The sequence below is a fragment of the Alosa sapidissima genome, chromosome 1 (assembly GCF_018492685.1).
Source record: "Alosa sapidissima isolate fAloSap1 chromosome 1, fAloSap1.pri, whole genome shotgun sequence".
Lineage (NCBI taxonomy): Eukaryota > Metazoa > Chordata > Actinopteri > Clupeiformes > Clupeidae > Alosa > Alosa sapidissima.
The window spans coordinates 9,867,162-9,888,785 of record NC_055957.1 but is presented as its reverse complement, the minus strand read 5'-3'; the positions used below and the strand labels follow the sequence as shown (position 1 = coordinate 9,888,785).

Sequence of the window (21,624 nt, the reverse complement as noted above, 5' to 3'; positions counted from 1 at the left end):
TATTATATCTTGAATAAATTATTGTGCCCTTTTGAAATTAGTTTGGCACAGATCCTGTGTTTTTATATTACCGGTATGCACAAGAGGGTCTGATGTAGCTAAGCCTACATAATATCAGTGAAACCTGTGGAAACATAAAAAGACCCAAGTAGCCTAGGCTAAATATCTGCTAGTATTTGAATTTGTTTTTAATTGGTTGGTATTGTTTTTACATTATATTATTTCATATTTTTAGTTTGATAAATGTAGTTTCATCTGAGAACCCTGATACTATCTTAATGAAACTATTTTATTTTATTCAAAGAGACACTATGAGAAAGGGCACACAGACATCAGGCACTTTTTTGGTGCTAAAAGAGTAAGCAGGAAATATTAACACTAAGATCTACAATTACATTAAAAGTGTAGGTGCAGTTAGGTTTTATACACTGTTCATATGTGTTAAGGAAAGGGGTACCCAGCAGACAGGAGAGGCACAGGATAAAAGCCGTGAGCAGGCCGCAGGGAGACGACACGATTAGGGCAGAGGGCAGAGTTGATCAAAACAGTTCTCACTGGATATACAGTATAAGAACGATGAGATATTCTGTAGCCTACTGATTATCAGTTTGTCGCATGTTTAGACCGTGTGTTGCACAACACGTTGCACTTGGCGATCACGGTGGGGATTGATATGGTAATAGACCATGATGGCCAGAAGAAGTGAAGGAGCAGTACCCCCCAATTATGGTGGGGTAATTTGCACTCTGGCAGCCGTAGCCTACTGGTTAGAGCTTCGGGCTTGTTCGATCCCCGACCTAGTAGAAAAAAGTTGGGCGGGGAAGTGGTTGAGCACTGCTCTCCCATGCCCACATCCACGGCTGAAGTGCCCTTGAGCAAGCCTTGAGTAACAACCCCTTACTGCTCCCCGAGTGCCACTGTAGCAGGCAGCTCACTACTCCGGTAGTGTATGCTTCACCTCACTGTGTGTTCACTGTGTGCGCTATGTACGTTTGACTTATTCACGGATTGGGATAAATGCAGAGACCAAATTTCTCTCACGGGATCAAAAAGAGTATATATACTCATACAGTATACTTATTGGCCAGAATAGCTTTTCATTGTAGATGAGTGTGGCATTCTGAACATGTCCTTACATCCTGGATCTAGCAGTTGTCGCTTGTTTCGATTCAGTGAAGTTGGAATTGTCGTTTGTTTATTCAAGCACTGAGAGCACTGTTTTTATGCTGTTTTTCACTGTTTGTTATGTTGCATATTTCACATCCAAACATTTTACTCGGTACAGCACTCACTTGTATAACTTTTCTACCAGTGTGTACTGATTCAGTGCTGTGCAGTGTGAGAGGGGGAGTCGCTACAGTGGCTAGAATGGCAAAAGTGCTTCTTTTAACAATATTGTTTGCATTTCTTATTCAAAAAGCGTCAAACATGGCACTGCAGTCAGTCGTGCCATTGGCAAGACAGCATTTAAGAGACAGAGGTGGAAAACTTGGGCTTCAGAAAGTAAAGCGCTCTGCGTACAGGCTCCGACATGAAGCATTTGATGAACAATGGATTTCATTAAGCAGCACTGACAAAAATAGAACTGAATCATAATAAACATGTTGGCCACGGTTGGTTGTATTGAAAACAATGAAATCTATAATCCAATGCTGAAAGCAGAGTATGCCACACACATGTCAAAAAGACTTAAAAGTCCTGTCACATATTTTTTCCGACCATTCATGCACAGGCAGAACCAATAAATGGTAGGACCTTTACTTTCTGAAGCCTGGGTTTTTCATCTCTGAAAAGAGTGAATAAAATAAAAGGACAATCAGCAAAACACACAGGGTAGGCTAATAAAACACTCAGAAGCACATTGCTAGGGACAAAATTTGAGGTCAGGAAATTCGGTCTGGTCTGGAGTCACTACATTGAAGCCTCTATAGGCCTCTGAAGTCCGCCTACAAAAAAGCTGCCATCTTTGCCCATATAAGGAGATCTGGGTACTTGCAATTTTTTATTTTTAAAAAAAATAATTTAATTATCGCCCCTGTTAAACTCTCGTGGTGACAAAGAAGCCTGAAATGCAGAAGTTTTACCTTACAGACTTTTGTCTGTATTTTCAGATCTTCGATACGTTAAGTCGGCAAATTTTGATTTTTTGCTACATGGGAGCCAACTTGCCATCAGTAGTTAGCTTCGGTCAGGACCAGGATCTCCTTTAATGGGCAAAGATGGCAGATGCCCAAAGATGGGTCCTTTTTGTAGGTGAATTTCAGAGGTCTATGCCTGCACCAGAGTGGTTTGCACCAATCAAATGTGTGCTGGCTTTATACAATGATGGACAGATGAGCAACGGTGCCTATTCATTCACGTCACCTGAGATTGCTTGAGTTGATATTGCTTACAACAAAAAGCCTGTCGCTAGAGAAGCTAGATGTTTAGATTTTGTCATCACATCGGCTTTACAAGATATTGACAGCTTTAAAAAACATAAAAGAGTGATTGAGGCCAGTTTTGAGAAGAAGGATGTATTTGGCTGGTCTCCCATCAGCCATTTGCATGCAGAGGTATCGGTTGTATCGTATCGGTAACACGGCCCATAATCCATAATGAAATCCAAATGGACTGACAAAAGACTCAAATTCTGAATATAATTTGATTTATGCCAAACATCAGCTATACCAGAAAATAGGTCTTATCACTGCCGCTTGCTGAGCAATAACATATATTATTACAATGAATACAATAAATAAGCATAGGTGTATTTAAGCAATAAGCCCCGAGAGGCCGTGAGTTACACTGATTTTAGAACAGCTTCTAGCTAGCTAGAACAGCTAAAAGGGGTGTTGTCAGGCATGACGTGCAAGCAAAGTGACTACAACACTTCTTTTGACTAATACCTTTCTTTGCCCGGCCAGGAATATTGTACTGCAATTATTACCAAACCTAGAACAGCTTTTGGCAAGTGGAAAAAATGCGAATGCTCTGAGAATATGGGATTTATCTGCAGACGACCCACTGGTGAGTAATAATTATTTGATGGTTATTCTCCCAGTTTGAGTGCATCAGCAAGTGCTTCTACCTACCAAGATTCAGCACTCTTACAGCAGCCAGTCGACTATTGTGTGTATGTGTGTGTCTGTGTGTGTTTGTGTGTGTGTCTGTGTGTGTGTGTGAGTGTGTGTATGTGTGTCTGTGTGTTTATGATTGTTTAGTTTAAGTATAGTGTGTATGCATGGTAGCACTCACTTCAGAAGTGGGTACTTGCAACAAGGCCACCTATACAAGGGTATGTGTAACTTAGAATATTTCTTTCATGGACTTTGCCCGCAACTGGCGGAGTGTTTATCAGCGTGTCAGGACTGTAGCAACTGATATGAAGTTAAACTAATTTGCGACTCATTCTCATATTTGGTTTGCTATCTTAAGTAGGCCTACAATGATAATCCGTTAAAGGATAATTCCAGTATTTAGCACTTTGAGTCCCTTTTCTGGTTTGTTTTCTTGGCGAGTTGCACAGTTTTGAAAACGAACGTTAAGGGTTGTTTTAAGGACATGTTTGTGCATGCCCACAGCCAGCCACTCTGAAAAGGCTATTCAAAAGAGCCAGAAAGTCGAGACAGGACCCATCATCAAAATTTCGGTGTCCACCACTCTAGTTCATCCAAAACAAACCAGAACAGGGACTCAAAATGCTAAATACCGGAATTACCCTTTAAGATTCAAGTTCAGTATTTAAAATTGTTGTTGAACACTTATAAAACATCACCTTATCCAAATTCAATCCCTAACCTTAACCATAAATTGTTGATATTCTGAGCATCTGTAGATTCATGGGTAGACTATCCAAGTAAAGAGGGACCACAGATCGCACTGTACTAACTTTTCATTTGAACTTCATTAGTCAGGAGGACCAGTTCAGAGTCAGCATAACCTTAATAGGCCCTCATTTATATGATGGTCAAAATGTGTCACTATAAAGTGTCCCTCATTCGATTAGGCCTCTATGTGTAATGTTCATCTTTTTGCTGATATTGATAAGGCTGTTTTTTTTCTTTATTTGTTCATATACAGATAATCAAATCATACCACAGACGACATTTCTGCCCCAATCATACATCAAGATTGGGAACGACTCCTTCAAGGTGGAGTCAAACAATCTGACCTGGTGGGAGGCCAAGAAGAGGTGTGAGGCAGATGGAGCCCAGCTGGCCAGCATTCGGGACAGCATCACCCAAGCCTACATAGAACTGCAACTCCGCAAACTCAAGCAGCCCATGTGGATTGGCCTCAATAAAAATATGGTGATATACCACTTTATTAAATCTATGATAAGCTGTTCCTTGCAGTGATAATCATTCAGAAATTTGTTTTACATGCTATTCCTTTTATTCCTATTATTTTTTTCTCAAAATGTCATTCTAACCCACCAACAGACCGATGGTTACTTTAGATGGATTGATAATTGGCCCCTAAGTATGGAGAACTGGAAATTTTCACAACCCGGAAACCATTTTTCCTGTGTGTATGTGGGTCAGTCTGGATCGTGGGTGCCTGCTCCATGCAATCAGTCCCTTCCCAGTGTCTGCAAGCGCTCGACTGGTATGAAAAAATCATTTGATACACTACATGTGACAACCATGTTGTTAGCAGAGCTGTTGTATTCTAAACTTTAGTCCTAAATATTAGCCCAAGAATTATTCAACCTCATGTCAAAGAACAACATATTTCTCTGATGAAATATAGCGCTATTCAATACATGTTTTTTTTTTATTGTTGTCGTTATTGTTGTTGATTTGACAACGTAGTATACCGTGTCCAATGACAAGCCATTTAGAATCTTTTTCAATCTATTTTTCATACTGAACAATATCTGTTCCAAAGTTTTTTTGGAATGTTACTGAAAGAAAGAATATTTCAGGTGTCGTAGAACATCAGTCAAACTATGTGCAACAAAAAAGATCCCAGCACTGGTCGGCTGTTTTTAACTTCAATTTTCCATTGTCATTCACAGAGATTGCTCCAACACCAGACTCTAACTTTCCTGGTCAATGTTCAGATAATTGGATGCCTTTTCAGGGCCATTGCTACCTCTTTTCAAACAGACAAAGAGACTGGTCAGAAGCTTCTACAGACTGTATTTTAATGGGTATGTGATACTGCTATGCCTTGCATTTACTTGGACTAAAGGGTTCAAAAGGTTTGGCCCAATCTGAATCATAACAACATTTGGAAAACTTAAGCGTCAGAAAGTTTCCTAAATTGTAAGGTATTGAAATTGTTCGGTATTGTTTCGTGTGGTTCAAATAAGTACCAGTACACTTTATCAGCTTTTCCATTTAAGTTATAATGATGACTATGTTGTTTGACTAAAGCCACATCAATGTACTATATGGGCAACTTATTTGGAATTGAACTTTGTCTATGGCTTGTGTCATTTCATTGCTCATACACTTTTGTCAGGTGCATCTCTGCTGAGCATTGAAGATACTAAGGAAGCTGAGTATATAAATGGTAAACTGGAGATTGAACAGGACACATATGATGCCTACTGGATTGGCCTGTACAAAACCCTCAGAGGTAATTCCTATCATAGATTAATGTACAATGTACTGCACTTTGTCAGCGGAAGCCAGATATTGACCTTCTTAAATTATTCAATACGTTTTGCACTTAGGTCAGTGGCACTGGCTGGACAAGAGTGTGCTGGACTATACCAACTGGGCAGATGGGCGTCCAGCAAATCACAACCATGCCGCAATCTCAACATCAGACTTTAAATGGACAGATCGTTACAAGCACATGAATTTTCCATATATCTGCAAAAAACCCAAAGGTATGACCTTAATGCTTGCTTTAATGCCCCAAAGTGTGGGGCAGATGCTTGCGTTAATGCCCCAAAGTGTGGGGCAGATGCTTGCTTTAATGCCCCAAAGTGTGGGGCAGATGCTTGCTTTAATCATTGTAAATGATAATAAAAAATAACATGTTAAAGAAATTGTAATTGATGATTGTAATTAATCATGGATTCACCATAGATTGACCCCAAGACTGAGCTTTGTTCATTAGAGGCTGTCCTAAGCTACAGCTAGGATCATGGCATCAAAATAAACTAGACAATCTAACGCAGCAATTGATATCACACCACATGCTAGCAAAAGGGGAAGAGGGATAAATAACGTTTCAAATCTTTCCAACATTTTGGTATGGGAAAAATTGGCATGGTCATTCTCAAAAATACAGAATTCATTGTAACATGTTTCTTATTCTTATTATAACTAACTATTATGTTTATTGTTGATCAATTATTTGTCAATTATTTCAACAAGTAAGTCAATTATGTGTGGTCTGTAAAATGTCAGAAAATGGTGAAAAATATGAAGCAGTGTTTCATCCTTTAATGTCTTATTTTGTCCATACCTCAAAGGCAGTTTACTGTCAAAGAGGAGACAATAAATCATGAAGATAATCACATTACAGAAGTCATAGAATTTTGTTTTAAACATCAAACCTATTAATTGATTGTTAGCTTGTTGTTAGCTTCCTAGACACATGGTTATAAGATTACATACATTAATATCAAGATACAGTAACTCATGCTTTCCATATGTTTCTTTTCAGAGCCAGGGACTGTAAAACCTACAGGTAAGTTACTGAAACAGTACCCTTCACTATTAAAGTGTAGCACTGGCGAAAATTGACCCCAGGGTCTTTTTCTGCATGAAAACACATCAAATAAGCCATGGAGACAGTATTTTTCGTTATCGCAAATAGTGAGCCAAACGCTTCCCAAATAGCATTTTTTAAACCAGTAATATTGTTCAAAACGGCACCAAACCTCATCAGTAGCTTGCTCAGGGTCCCTCCCTACACATGAAACGAAGCACCAGCTACGTAGTTAGTGAACCCGGAGTTTATTACAGAAGACTATTAAGAAGACTAACCAACTGTCCCCTTACCAGCTCCTCTCGAAGGAAGTCGATTATCGAATGCAATAGTGCAGAGAGGGCTGCTGTCTTGAAATTATTCCAAGTTTATACAAACTATTCCAAAGTTTTATACCATCTGTTATTAACTTATATTTGGCCAAACTGCCACAAACAACAAAGTATACTTGTTTTTTTCTGGAACAAATCTTCAGTGGGCTCCCTCGTTTTGCATTGCAGAAAAAGACTCTGGGTCAATTTTCGCTGGTGTTTCACTTTAAAGGGATATTCCACCATTTGGGGAATTACACTCATTTTCCACCTCCCCTTGAGTTAAACAATTGATTTCTCCAGTTCATCCAGCCGTTCTCTGAGCCTGGCGATACCACTTTTAGCTCCAGCCTAGCATAGATCATTGAATCGGATTAGACCATTAGCATCTCGCCTGCTAGCATCATGATTTCAAGATTTCCAGTAATTTTTCTATTTAAAACTGGTCTCCTCTCAAGTTAGAAAGTGTAATAAGACTAGTGGAAAATGAACATGGTGATTTTCTAGGCTGATTTGACATGGAACTATACTCTCATTCCGGTGTAATAATCAAGGAACGTTGCGAACGTAACATGTGCGCAGCAGCACAATGATATCCTGCAGCACCTGAAAATAGTCCCCGTAAGCTAACTTCCAGCAACAAGGTTGAGCTGCAGCAGACAAATTGGATTATTACGCCTGAATGAGAGTTGTTGTGTCTCGTAGACCTAGGGCCATATTTTGCACTCTGGTGCATGCATGGCGTAAAAGTCGTTTTCCACCCGGCGCAACGTTTATTTTCTTATTTTGCACATTTATTTTTTAAACAATGCGCCCTGGGGTGTGGCAATTAACAACTTAGGGAGTGGCTTAACGCATTGTCTAAAAATCGCTATTGTACACCTGGTCAGAAGTCTATGGCGAGTTGTTTAATATGTTATTTTAAGAGCGCATTGTCAACAGTCATATTGGCGGTTGCACCTATCATCCATGAACGCACACCAGCGCACGTCCAAGCAAAACATTACAAATTGCACGATTACAATGGGAAACATAATTAGAATAAAGATATTGCGAAATACTGTACATCTCATGATGAGTAGTTATTCACCATCATTTGCAAATTAATGACGGTTAAAAGTGATTAGGGGAGAGGCGAGAGACACGTATGGAGCACAGCTGAAGACACACTGTCACGAGATATAAGCAACTCCTCTGCAGGATAAACATTGTTTATTCAGTCATTTGAGCAATATTAGGGTAAGTGTTGCTTTTTCCAGCCTATGTTTTCGATGTTGTCTGTTAATAGTGAAAGTAACTTACTGCATATAACTGTCTTGTCGTTGACTGACACCATGGTGAAGTTAGTTTCACTTTGCCAATGAGTTCAAATAATAGACGTGTGCAAATATGTGAAGGCTATGCTAGGTTTTAGTAAATGGTTTAGTAGAATGACTATTCCATACGGTCTCGCAAGCAGCCTCATTCCAAAGCGCCGTTGACAGTCAAAACACCGATGCATTCTTTGACGTCGCGCTTTGCGCCGTTAAAGGGAATGACAGATGTCATTCTCATTGGTTTGAATGATGTTATACGCCCCAAACACACCCATGACTGATTAAGAGACCTAGGAACGGCCCCAGCTGTGGCGCGACTGGCTGGGGCACCTGCACCATATGCCGGCGACCCGGGTTCGATTCCCGCCCCGTGGTCCTTTCCGGATCCCACCCTGACTCTCTCTCCCACTCACTTCCTGTCAATCTCCACTATCTATCCTATCTAATTAAAGGCATAAAAAGACCAAAAAAATATACTTAAAAAAAAAAGAAACCTAGGAACACCTTGTTGCGCCATGCGCTCGACATTTGATAATGAAAACACTCCCAATGTGGACTGGACATCCTACTAAATTTGAATAAGCTTTTGACGAGTGACGATGCGCTTTAGACTGTCATAATAGGGCCCCTACTCTTACTCAGAAGTGAAGAAGAGAGAGAGAGGATGTGAACTCTGGTCGAGCGCACAGAGTAACGACGCGCTGCCATTAAGCCACAATACAGACAGTGAAACTTGCGATAGTAGGCTATATCTTGAAATTCGTCTAGGCTATATATTTTTTAACATAGATATTTAACACAAATAATGACACATATTGGTCGGCTTAAGTAAACTGTTGTATATGCTTGCAATAGGTTTAGGTTTTTGCTGATGGCAATGACAATGCCAGCATTAATCAGTTTTGGTTTAAATTGGAGAAATGTCAGCATAGGCTGTGGCAGAGGATTTCTAGGGGGTGGGGTATTACCGGTACACGTTGCCACTGTTTCCACCAATGATATGTATCGCTGCATCATCAACAATATTGTTGGAACTACGGTGTTCGAACGCCGGAGGTAGCGAATTGCGACACATGTTCACTACTTTCTGGAAACAGGTGTTACAACGTTGTTATTTGATCACAAGTTGCGTCGTACCACAGTGGTTGAGCAACATCGTTGCTAACTTTTCTAGAAACGCACCCCTGAACAAAGCCTACCCCCCACCAAATTAAGTTCAGAGCCTATGTTACCATAGTTACTTACATAGCCTGATCATTTTGGAACTGAAATCTCAGGTTTACAGCTTACTCTGGGTTAACATACCCAGTTAAGCCAGTAAACCCGCTTTCTGGGATACCCACCTGGACAGACTCATTCAATGCATCTCTGTAAACTATATAAATCCGCAGCTTCATAGGAAAACATAGTGCCGCATTACTACATAGTCCCTTTAACAAAAGTAGTTCCTTTGAACATAACAGTATGTTAATCAGAATTAATAATGTTAAAATATTTTAATATGTTTTAATAATTATTAACAGTTACTTCTTCCAGTAACCTTTAAAACAGTAGCTTCAACATTTATATGAGCTGTTATGAGCTGTTGACATGTTGTGCACAATAATCTTATAATATGGAGATCAGATTGGTGTTCACAGAACTGGCACTATATATAGAGTAGGGACGAGGACCATTTGGTGTGCTGTCATTTACTTTTTTCTAACCTTTTTCTTTTCAGAAAGCCCAGTTCTGGAGGTTCACCGTTGGTATACAGGGCTGATTGTTGGTGTTGTTATTACTTTGGTGATTGTGATGGGATTAGTAATGTTTGCAATGTTTGACTACTACAAACGAACAGTTCTAGCCACCATTCCTGCTTTTGAGAACCCACTATACATAAAAGAGATAGATCCACATTCATCATAAATAAATAAGAAGATTTATAAATAAAGAACAAACAGCTACCAATCAAATCATTTATCAACGGTATGGATAAATTAAACTGTATGGATAAATGCAACAGTATGGACAAATGCAACTGTATGGATAAATGCAACAGTATGGATAAATGCAACTGTATGGACAAATGCATACATGTATGTATGCAAAGGTGGAAGAAAAAATCATCAATCATCAGTCATAAAATTACATGCTGGTTTTCAATTACATTGCATGAGAGAATTGATACTGCATTTGAGTGTATTACAGTGACCATTTATCACTGCACATTATTCACTACTACATTATTTATTTTTTCACTTAATGTAGATTTCTCTGTTTCCCTTTTTGTTACTCATGTCTTTATACATTAAAATACCTATTTGTGAGTATCATGCGTGTCTGTGTTTCACACATTTGATTGTGAGTTATTCATCATACCAGACACAACAAAGACAATGTTGAAAGACTCATTGTTAAACTGAGTAACATTAATAACATGTTTGTTGACATGCAGAAAACAAATGCATGGAACTGTCCCCACCCTTGCCTCTACAGTTGCCACCCACACTAGCCTTATTCAACTTCCATGAGTGAGGGTTCATTTTACAAAAAAGAAGGAAAAAAAAATTGCAATAGTGCAATTCCAGTGTGTGGTGAAGAAATTACAATGGTTGTGCAATGCAAACAAATACTGGGAAAACGTTTCCCTAATTTAACCTGCTTTCAGCAAGCATGGCTGATTTCACAAGAGCATCAAGCACAACAATGTGCTGACAATGCAAGTTTTCATCCTAAGGTTGTGCAGCAGTAAAACACAAAAGTTTGAATGTGCAGGGACATTTTGATATAAAACATGACATTATTTTGAAGCCAAAATAAGTTTGTATGTTTGTTTCATTCATAAACAACCCCCTGCTTGCAACGCCCATGTCATTGTGGTGGCCACCCTCAACTTTGCTGAAACACGATTCACAATGCTTTGACTTGAAAGTTTTTTTTGTATTTGGTCTTACAGTTCCGTCATTATGTATTTTACATGTACGTAATAGATATTATAGCTGAATTGGGCTATAGCTTAGGCCTATGCAATAATAGCCCAGTGACACAGACACTTAGCCTCACCTAGAAATTGGGCTGTTGTAAGTTTAAAACGATTAATGTCGCTTATAGGCTATCACGCAAATAGCCTATTGCGATGGCAAAGCTGCAAAAACATCTTCTCGTTTGGAGTGTGAGACTATGGGCTTGCACAAATATTATGCACAAATTAAAGAATTAGTGAGATGATCTGTATCTCTGTTCACCTAAAGCTATTGTTGTGCTAACCCATTTGCACAAAACATCATTTTGGAGAGATAACATGAGAGAGGCCTATATCTTCATGTGTAGTGTCAATGCCGGTTGAGACCTCCATGGGGCCATAGCAAAATCCTGCCAAGGGGCCATCCTACCTGAACTCTGAGGGCCAAAATGTGTTTACAGTATCATATCATCAAATATGTGTTTAATAAGTGTTTTCCCCCCATAAAGGACTAGGAGGAAGAAAAATAATTGTGTGTGAATCGCCTTCACAGCTATAAATGCCCAGTTTTAGGGTCTGGGCTGTTTGCTTTTGATGCTTGCTGTACATCTTCCTCATACAAAAAATAACTGCAGTGTAGCCTATGGCTACACTAGGCTACTGTCATGTCAAAAATACTGCATTTCTTTAGTCAAGTAAAGTACTATGCAGTACAATGCAGTTTTTTGTGTCCAAGATACTGCATGTCCTGCAAAAAACTGCAAATACAAGTATTTCCTCCAAAACTGCGGTTTTGATACTCAGAAATCTGCAGTTTGACACTTGGAAGTAGGCCTATAATGCAGTTATTCTGGTTGTAGTAGCCTACTGTCTAACTGTTCTTCACCTGTGTGTCTGTAGTTAGTTAGCTACTTGCCAAAGGCATAGGCTACTGAACTGGCTCCCCGATTCCCTTCAATATTTTTTTCAAACGTAGACTATTTTAAACAATCATTTTAATTCTTCAGAATATAGGCCAAAAGTTGCACATGCAGCACAGCGAATCAATGCTACTTTCCCTTTTGCATGGCTACGTACAGTTGTAGGCTATAAACCAACTAAAGCTTGACTGAAATATTGTAAAAACCCCGATCTGTCGGCTTGCTTGCCAGCCTTTCCCAGTCACGGTACTTCGCAAAGTTGTGAAATCGCATATAGCCTATACGCAGTTCTGCAAATACATACTTACATAGGCTACAACAGAATGAGGTCATTCAGCGATTTTGACCAAACATACCTGGTTCGGGCTGACCCGTGCATCATCACGGATATATGAGGTACATGGACTTTAAGAGATAGTGTCACCATTGGTTGTTTTAGTGTAACACTAATGGCACAAGAAAATATTGTGACTCCCCTATGTTAACCTGAAGTTGGCACCAGTGAATAGAAGTGATGACAAAGATTTGTCAAAGACACACCCCTCCTACTGTAGGACATTCTAAAGAGAGGCCACGAGATTTTGCATTTAATGCGCTAAGATGTTGCCAAGATCAACTGGTCTTGTTACTTTTATCTTCTTTCAAGTCTCATTCTGTTTTGCACTGTTAGGTAAGTAAGTGAAAATGTGCGATCTGAATGGTGCGATCTACATGATGTTTTATAAGACTATTGTATTATTGTTATTATCATTATCATTATCATTATCAGTACTAGTAGTAGTAGTGGTAGCCTAGTACTGTAATAGTAGTAGCAGTGAAATTTGTTTGTTTCTAGAGAAAAATAACCTTTTAAGTGATGTTAAGGAATTTAAATTACATTAAATTAGACTGGTTTCTGATCAACTTCCTTTTTTAATTTCATACCTTGCTTGTTTGCCACCAGGGAGTAATTTCTTGATTTACGACAAAAATGTAAACAAATGCCTAAAAGGCTATCAGCCTCTAAAGCTGTTCTACTGTGATTCCAACCAACTGAACCAACAGTTCCGCTGGACATCCAACGACCGCATCCTTAATGTTCAGATGAGCAGATGTCTGGGAGCTGGGAGCAAAGCGGACGGCTCAGGCCTGCAGTGGTACATCTGTGATGAAACAAGTGATCTCCAAAAGTGGGAGTGCAAGAATGGCACACTGTTAAATCTGAAGGGAACAAATATTTTCTTATCTCAAGATGAAAACACAGTTCTGAAACTCACCCAAGACATTGGAGCTGCTAGTCAGTGGTTAATACATGGCACTGCAGAGGGCCTTTGCTCACAGCCATACCAAGGTATGTGGGTGAGGCAGCAATAATGCACTGATATAAAGGCGTGGATTTCGCAGAAAGTCGCGTTTGTTTGTGTTTATGTTTAGAATTATTAGCAGACGCTTTTGTGCAAAAAACTGTAGGCTAGTCTACATATAAGGTCATATTTTTACATGTAAATTAGGTTTCTGGTAAACAGTCTAGCACATTTGTGACATGAAAATTAGGTTTGTCACCAGAAGTTCACTGGAAGTTTGCCATTATTGACTAAGTGTGGTGGCAAATCACTGGCGAACACATTTGCCACTAGTGATAAACTTCTCATTGTTGCCAGCATTTTGCTGGAAGCTTAGCGGTCAACACTAACTTCTGGCAATATTTTCTACCACAAATCTGGCAATATTTGTTTACCACAAATCAACCATAAGTTTGCTGCTAATCTGACGTAAACATTGTATTTTTTATGGGCAAGGACCAAACGAAATATGCCAGAGAGTATTTCCAGAGAAAAACAGGGTTTCGTTTTTGTTTGCAGTATTGTTTTGATGCTGAAAGGCTGCGGAAAATGTAGGCTATTCACCATACAAACTTAATCAAAAGCAGAAAGTGAAGATGAAATAAAATCACTTCCGCTCGTTTATTTTTTAGTAACGTACATGTACTATGCATAAGCTAGCTGGGATTCTCATGAGTTGCAAGTATTTAACAAAACTTTTGCCACATCTTGCAGGTTGAAAGGTACTGTAGCCTACACTTTTCATGTAGGCCTAATGTAATGTCGCTCCTGTTAATGGAGGTCATCGTGTAGGCCTACATGATGTTTTAATATTATGCTATATTATCTAACAGAGCTGTACACAATCAAGGGGAACGCCTTTGGTCGGCCATGCCACTTTCCTTTCCGATACGAGGGGAAATGGTACTCGGACTGTATTACCAAGAAATCAACTAATCGTCTGTGGTGTTCGACTGACAGAGACTATCAGCAAAATTGGGGGTACTGCCCCACTAAATGTAAGGTCCTTCTTATACCATAAGTAGCCTAGCCCAGTTTCCAAAAAAATGGGATGCTGTGTAAAATGTTTACAAATAAAATAATGCTATGATTCATGTAAACCCTATAGCTTAGGCTACTTTAGTGGAAATAATGACAGCATATTATTCATATTTTTGAAACAGAAATCTTTTTTTTTTTACAATACATGATAATTTTAAATTGATTCAATTCAACTCAGTTGATGCCACAAAGTCAGAAAGGGTCTGCACACCTTGGTAGAATTTTTTTGTTTTTTGCAGGTGCGGCTTTTTAAGGTAAGGTAAGAGTAAGGAAAAAGTGTCACCACTTCGACATACTTTGACTCTGCGCACCACTTTGACTCTGCGCACCACTTTGACTCACAGCAACACATCTCAAAAAGTTGGTACAGGAGCTTTGTGATTACATTTTATCCCATTCTTGCCCAATCTAACATTTAATCTGCTCAAAAGTCTGGGGTCTTCATAGTTGTGTTTCATTGCACGATGTACCCAAAGTGGCAGGTCTGGATTGCAGGCAGACAATAACAAGTTGGATGGTCCCTCTCCTCTGTACTCCTCCTCTTCTTTACTTTCATATATACATTGAATCTCGATTGGTCTAGCCACCACAGTACAGTTTTTTACTTTGCCTCAGTCCATCTCAAATGAGCTCGGGCGGGCCCAAGGCAGCGGGATTTCTTTGCATGGTAGAGTTTAACCAATATTTTTGGATGGAGCATCAGACAATAGTAGTAGTGCTGCCACTAACGACTAATTTTCTAACGACTAATCTTTTGACTAATTTTTCGATTAGTCGACTAATCTAAACGACTATTTTTTTTAAAAATCAAGTGTTTGTTATTTTGTTGTGTCCGTTTTATTTTTAACTCAACTAAAGGGAAAACGTAAAATATATATCACCCTACTTTTGTTAGAAGCTGTATTACTGTAAGTAAACTGTTCAAAAACAATATGTAGGCCTATTTAAAAAAAACACCCATTTAAAATGCTACCTTATGTCAGACCTTTGTCAGACCTTTGATAGACTTTATTTGTATGCCAGTGTTGCCATGGACATAGACAACTTCTTTGACCTGAGGCCCGGTCATGACATACTTTGGGGTCATAGGGCCCACCTACATGAACCCACCCCTCATCGAATTATCATTATATCACATTATAATTATTATTGTTACGCTATATTGTTATACATGCACTTCAAAGCAGCCAGTGTTTAAAGTGCTAACATTGTTCACAAAAAGTTTGTGAAAACATGCACATCAGAGGACTGCTTTACTAATGTAAAATGTAATTACAATAGTTCCATTGCTTTTGCATGGTTGCATGATAAATACTTCTCAAAACAACAGCAATTATATGGGTGTCATTGTTTTGGGATGTTTCCCTCATGCAAGCATCATACACTGGTAGGCAAATGGAAAGAATATTGACTTATTTAATTATGCCACAAGCTTTTGGCCACGTTATTGAAATGACTATACAATACTCTAGATAGTGTATTATAGTCTGTGCTCTGTTTTTATGGAAGTTGCATAAATCCACATTGTTCTATTAAATGTAGTTTCATAATTAAATAGCCTTCCAATAGGATGAATTGGAGCTTTGCTACCAACGGTATCAAGTTTCAGTTTCTCTCGCGCATTGAATGAACGCTCATACCAGCATTTAATTGTATGCCTCTATGTTTGATGACACCAAATTAGCAAGTATTTCCTACTGATTGCAGAAACGTTTGTTTTCTTTTTCTGTCGGTCCGCGGTTCCTTGATCAATTGCGCAGCAAATTATCAGATGAAGCCCCGGGAATAATTTCACTCCGCGGCTCCGGACCAGCAGTGTCCATGTTACGGCCGGTGCTGGTCCGCGCTGCCCAGAGTCTGGACTAGCGTAACCATGAGCGTAACCTACTAGCTTAGCCCCCCCACTTAGCTCTGCTTAATAATGAATTGCGCTGAAAGCAGGCAGGCACGCAGCTTTGTTTTTATTTACATTTTACACAGCATCCGTTCTTAGAAACAGGGCATCATCAATTATAATTCCTTTAAAATTATATCTAACCACACTTTTATCATTGTTCTGTAACAAGTTGTGTGTATACTTTGTACCGTTTTAGTGATGATCGGCTTTTCTTTTTCTTTTCATTCCAGCATCAGAACGCTGGAATACAAATCCACTGACTGGCGTCTTGTACCAGGTCAATGAAAACTCCGCCCTCACTTGGCACCAAGCCAGGAGGAGCTGCCAGCAGCAGGACTCAGACCTGCTGAGTATAACTGAGCCCCAGGAGCAAACCTTCATATCAGGTGACTCAAAGTGATTTTTTCCCTCCGTAATCAGAGGGCTTTATTACCCATTGCAGTATAGCAATAAGACACCTGTATTTTCTCAGTATGACAGTGACTTCTCAATACACAGGCATCACAGGTGCGTTTAAAACAATATTTTGGATTGGACTGAACAGATTAAATACCGAGAAAGGATGGCAATGGACCAATGGAGAGCCGTTCCGTTATTTGAGATGGGGCTCAGGTAGTTTGACTGGTTGTTTGTCTGGATAATTGACAGAAGAAAAGGCTTTCAGTAATGTTTTTAATCTTGATTATGTCAAACCTAAAGTAATAATGCCTGCGTTTTAAGACATTGACGCTTTGTTCTTGTGTTATTGTATTGTTTCAGGGCAGCCTAACAGAGAACATGGATGGTCCTGTGGCGCTCTTAGCACCATGGAAACTTATAGCTGGCAAAATAAATTGTGCTCAAAAAAGCTTGGCTATATTTGCCAGAAAGGATCTCCAAAACCCACTAGCCCTCCAGGTAAGAAGTAAATAAGTAAATACTTTTAAACAGTTAGTGATTTTGTCTATTCTTTTAATAATCATTTTCCTTTGCCATTGTCAAATTTTTCCCTTTTGGTAAACAGGCCTCCAGGTTTCTTGCAGTGCTCCATGGATTCCATATGCAGGTCACTGCTATTTTCTGAATCGTACAAAGAGCACATGGAAGAATTCTAATATTCAGTGTTTGAATGCCGGTGGACATTTAGTGAGCATTCATGACATAGAGGAGCAAAGCTTTGTGCTCTCACAGCTGGGATACAGTGAGTCAGAGATTGACATGCATTATTACATTGATACCTGTACAATTCTACAGATTGCTTTTATCAACATTGACATTACTTTAACTTTGGTGGCTCTAATTTCTATTTTGATCATTTACATTACCTTATACGGATATGTAACCTATACCATCTTTTAAGTTGGGGCCCTTCCAAACTGAAATATATCATTGGCAATAAACATTGCTGTATTGATGTCAACAGTACAGTGGCCAGTAAGTGCAAAACTTTACGCTTGTGGGCCCAAATTTACAAATCTAAAACAAATCTAAAACAAATGCACAAACCTGTGAACACTTTTACCACAGGCTAAAATTACGTTTAGGCATAAAACAAAATACAATGGTAAAATACAAATGTTTAAGGTGTTACGCATGTACATTCCGTGTAACAGTTTCTACTGTTTGTAAATTTGTATTGAAACTTGTATTGTAAATGTGAAGCACCTTGTAAATTTATATTTTACCATTGCATTTTTTTTTACCTAAAACCTAACATCCCGTGGTTAAAGTGTTCACAGGGTTGTAGATTTATTTTACACTAGTGCAGTGCCTGTTCAAACATGCTATTTCGGTAAAAAAAAAAGCTGTAGCCTAATTACATGCCCACAGGTAGGCCTGCTTTAAAAATAAGATGATAGGGGAAAACATCATTCCAGCTAAGCATTCAATAATGAAAACTGAATATGTTATTATAATACATTATAATAAATGCAGTGAGCAGAATTTAAGCATGGCTGCATGACATTTCAAAAACAATCTTTGGTAGCCTATAAGTGACATCACGCTATCTACCACTCGTCATAAGACTAAAGCTTTGAGTTAAGGCGAAATATGTAGCCTATTGAATAACCTAATGATGAAGGCCTAAGACAAACCATTTTGTAGAATGATGAATCATTATGAAATGTGCAACGATGTGACTCAAAAACAGTGTCTATCTGCCACTCATTGTCTGTAGCTGGTCATGCTTTGCATGTGTCTGGCATTCTGAAAACTTCTTGAATTCGGGACTATTATTTCTCGTTTAAATTTGGGACCTTGCAGTTGAAATTGTTGTTTCTTTCAAAGTCTAAAGACAATCCAAAATAGCCTGGGCTATTCAAAGTGCCAGTTAATTGCATATATTTTTTTACGTTGTTTTGCACGGCACTGCATTGACCTACTCTACCATATAGAGGCATTATTTATTGCTAACATGCTAATCATCCAAACATCTTGAATCTTGACTATTGTGCACTGATTCAGTGCTACCAAAGCTCCACTTCTATTCTCTTTGGTCTTGTGTTGTGCTGTGAGAGAGGGAGTGGCCAGTGGCTAGAGCAGCAAAAACCAATGTGTGCTGTTATATTTAACGATATCTTTTGCATTTCTTATCCACACAACGTCTACAACGACTGCACTTAGTCATGCCCGTAGCAAGACATCTGCCAAGTTTGAAATGAATCGGATGAACAGTTGGAGAGATATGTGAATAAAAGACAGACAGACGTTCCTGTAAATTATAGATAGAATGTAAATTTGTTTTGCACTTCCTGGCCACCATACAACAGGCATTTATTCAGCTATACTATATTGAGAGTAGATATTATAAGAATATGTGCGACTGCTATAAATGCAAATGGACACTTCTTCACACACATATGTTCATTCAAGTTGTTCATTCAAATGTCACTCCTTAATTTCATCCAAAACATTATCAATTAGAACAGTTCCAAATACAAATCAGTGTCTCCTGCCTTCTGCTCGTTCCCTTTGCAGTGGAGACAGATAAGCTGTGGATCGGTCTGAATGACCAAAAGACACAGCTGCTGTTTGAGTGGAGCGATCAGTCTCCCGTCACGTTCACCACATGGGACACTGAGGAGCCATCTCACCACCGCTCTGTACTGGAGGACTGCGTCCTGATGGGGGGCAAAGTACGTCATCAGAAATACAAAAGTAAAACAGTAAACTCTGATGTCAATGAAAGGTATAATGGTGAAATTACACCTTGTTTAAGACCTGACAAGATGGTGGCTTGTGTGACAGGAAAGAGGATGGTTGTTTATTTTTTTGTCAGTATGAGATAGTGATAAGAGTGAGAGTTTTGATTAGGTTTGATATTGATTGCAATGTTTTGAAATTGTCCTCATTTCATTATTAATTATTATTAATTCACTCATTAATTCCTTCATAATTCTTTACGAGTTTTGACATACTTTATGAGTACTTTATACTTTATGAGTTTTCATATCCTTGTAATTAGGATGGGCAGTGGAGTGATGAAGTCTGTGCGAGCAAGTATGGCTTCATCTGTAAGAAGACAGGGGACTCCACATCAGACACACACAACGATGCCCAAAGTGGAGGCTGTAAAACGGTGTGTTTATTAAAAATAAAAACTTACTATATGTACATTTAAAAAACACATTTATGTGTTTGTATACCGGCACTGTCCTAAGGTCCTAAATGTATGTATGTATGCATGTATGTATGTATGTATGTATGTATGTATGTATGTATTGCGTGTGTGTGTGGTGGGTGGGTCTCTCTGTAGGGATGGATCAGGCATGGCTATAACTGCTACTTTGTTGGCGCACAAACAAACACATTTGAAGAAGCAAAAGAAATTTGCAAAAGGAGTAGTGCCTATTTGGTAGATGTACAAAACAGGTAAGAATGGGACAAAAAAAACAAACAAACATTGTGTATCAACCACATTAAATTATCATTGATAGCCTGCCCCTGTGTATTGATCTCATAGTAATTTTGCTAAATTAATGTATAAACCTCACATGTATAAAATGTGCTCTTTTGCCTGCCCAGTGCAGAGAATGCCTTCCTCATCAGCCTGGTGGGAGCCAGACCAGAGAAGCACTTCTGGATTGGGTTGTCTAACCAAAGAGACCGTTACACATTTGAATGGTCCAACTCACGGAATGTCCCCTACACTCACTGGAATACACGTATGCCAGGTGTGTATGTTTTATTAACAGTGTGTTCATGAAATATATATTAAATCAATTAAGAAATAAGATTTTAAGTGTTCTTTTTTTTTGTCAAATAGGCCAAAAGCAGGGTTGTGTGGCCATGACGACTGGGACTTTGGCCGGACTGTGGGATGTGCTGAGCTGCTCCAACAAGGAGAAGTACATCTGCAAGCACCAGGCCCAGGGAGTGGTGACCACCCCAGCCCCACCTACCTCACCCGCTCCCAGCTGTGCAGAGGGATGGAAACCCCTGGGAGTCAGACCCTTCTGTTACAAGGTTCAGCACTGCTAGGGACATTACAGTACATGTTAACTACCAGCATTCAGTAAACAAACCAGTGTAACAGACTTTTTCTGACCTTCCTAGTTTTATGACATGGATTATTACGAGAAGAAGACCTGGTTTCAAGCGTTGGATTTCTGCAGATCCATTGGTGGGGATTTGATCAGTATTCATAATCATTTCGACAATTTCTTAACTGGAGGAGGGTAAGAACTATCCTCTGTATTTCTTACAGACACAACAATATAAGTGGAATATACTGTACCAGTGGGCATATTGTCAAATCAGGAGTAATTTCATAATGATGAATTTAACACTCAATTGTGTAGCCAATTCCTTAAAGCGTAACTCTCACCAAAATGCAACCAAGGGTCTTTTTGTGAATGTACCTGATTCAAACTTTCGTTTAAAAGCATAATTACGTTGAAAGCGGCACTTTTAAGAGTGACCATATTGTCGTTTTCGGGTCAAATGGCCTTTTGAATGGGAGTGCTAGGGCCACTACTATTCTGATGAATGATCGCATAAAAATCACTATTTTTAAAACACTAAGAAGGCTCGACACAACATGAAACTTTGATCGAAGTATCACCAGGGTCTCTACACATGAACTGGAGCATTGAGAACATGGTTTGTGTACACAGAGTTGACTAAAAAAACAAGTGAGTTTCTTTTTAGTAATCTGTGTACATAAACAATGTTCTCAATGCTCGAGTTCATGTGTAGACAACATTTGATATAAATAATACCAGGCCTTCTGGGCACAC

The 21,624-nt window shown here is 39.0% G+C and overlaps 2 protein-coding genes across 4 annotated transcripts in view; both read left to right on the top strand.

The window, feature by feature from the left end:
* The window catches only part of LOC121706910 (macrophage mannose receptor 1-like), a 30,342-nt gene extending 19,744 nt beyond the window's left edge, over nt 1-10,598 (top strand). The window contains exons 23-30 of the mRNA XM_042089048.1: nt 2,907-3,009; nt 4,063-4,292; nt 4,425-4,590; nt 5,003-5,137; nt 5,452-5,568; nt 5,666-5,824; nt 6,610-6,633; nt 10,002-10,598. Of these exons, the coding sequence (XP_041944982.1) occupies nt 2,907-3,009; nt 4,063-4,292; nt 4,425-4,590; nt 5,003-5,137; nt 5,452-5,568; nt 5,666-5,824; nt 6,610-6,633; nt 10,002-10,189 (1,122 nt within the window). The 3' untranslated portion in view covers nt 10,190-10,598. The remainder of the gene's footprint in view (nt 1-2,906; nt 3,010-4,062; nt 4,293-4,424; nt 4,591-5,002; nt 5,138-5,451; nt 5,569-5,665; nt 5,825-6,609; nt 6,634-10,001) is intronic.
* A 2,112-nt stretch (nt 10,599-12,710) lies between these two features.
* LOC121706895 (macrophage mannose receptor 1-like) overlaps nt 12,711-21,624 on the top strand; it is a 38,348-nt gene continuing 29,434 nt past the window's right edge. For all 3 annotated transcript variants that reach the window (XM_042089035.1, XM_042089031.1, XM_042089024.1), the window contains exons 1-13: nt 12,711-12,815; nt 13,089-13,475; nt 14,301-14,465; nt 16,636-16,791; nt 16,904-17,017; nt 17,165-17,302; nt 17,409-17,585; nt 19,364-19,521; nt 19,851-19,964; nt 20,142-20,257; nt 20,411-20,559; nt 20,652-20,851; nt 20,942-21,063. In XM_042089035.1, the coding sequence (XP_041944969.1) occupies nt 12,746-12,815; nt 13,089-13,475; nt 14,301-14,465; nt 16,636-16,791; nt 16,904-17,017; nt 17,165-17,302; nt 17,409-17,585; nt 19,364-19,521; nt 19,851-19,964; nt 20,142-20,257; nt 20,411-20,559; nt 20,652-20,851; nt 20,942-21,063 (2,066 nt within the window). In that variant the 5' untranslated portion in view covers nt 12,711-12,745. The remainder of the gene's footprint in view (nt 12,816-13,088; nt 13,476-14,300; nt 14,466-16,635; nt 16,792-16,903; nt 17,018-17,164; nt 17,303-17,408; nt 17,586-19,363; nt 19,522-19,850; nt 19,965-20,141; nt 20,258-20,410; nt 20,560-20,651; nt 20,852-20,941; nt 21,064-21,624) is intronic.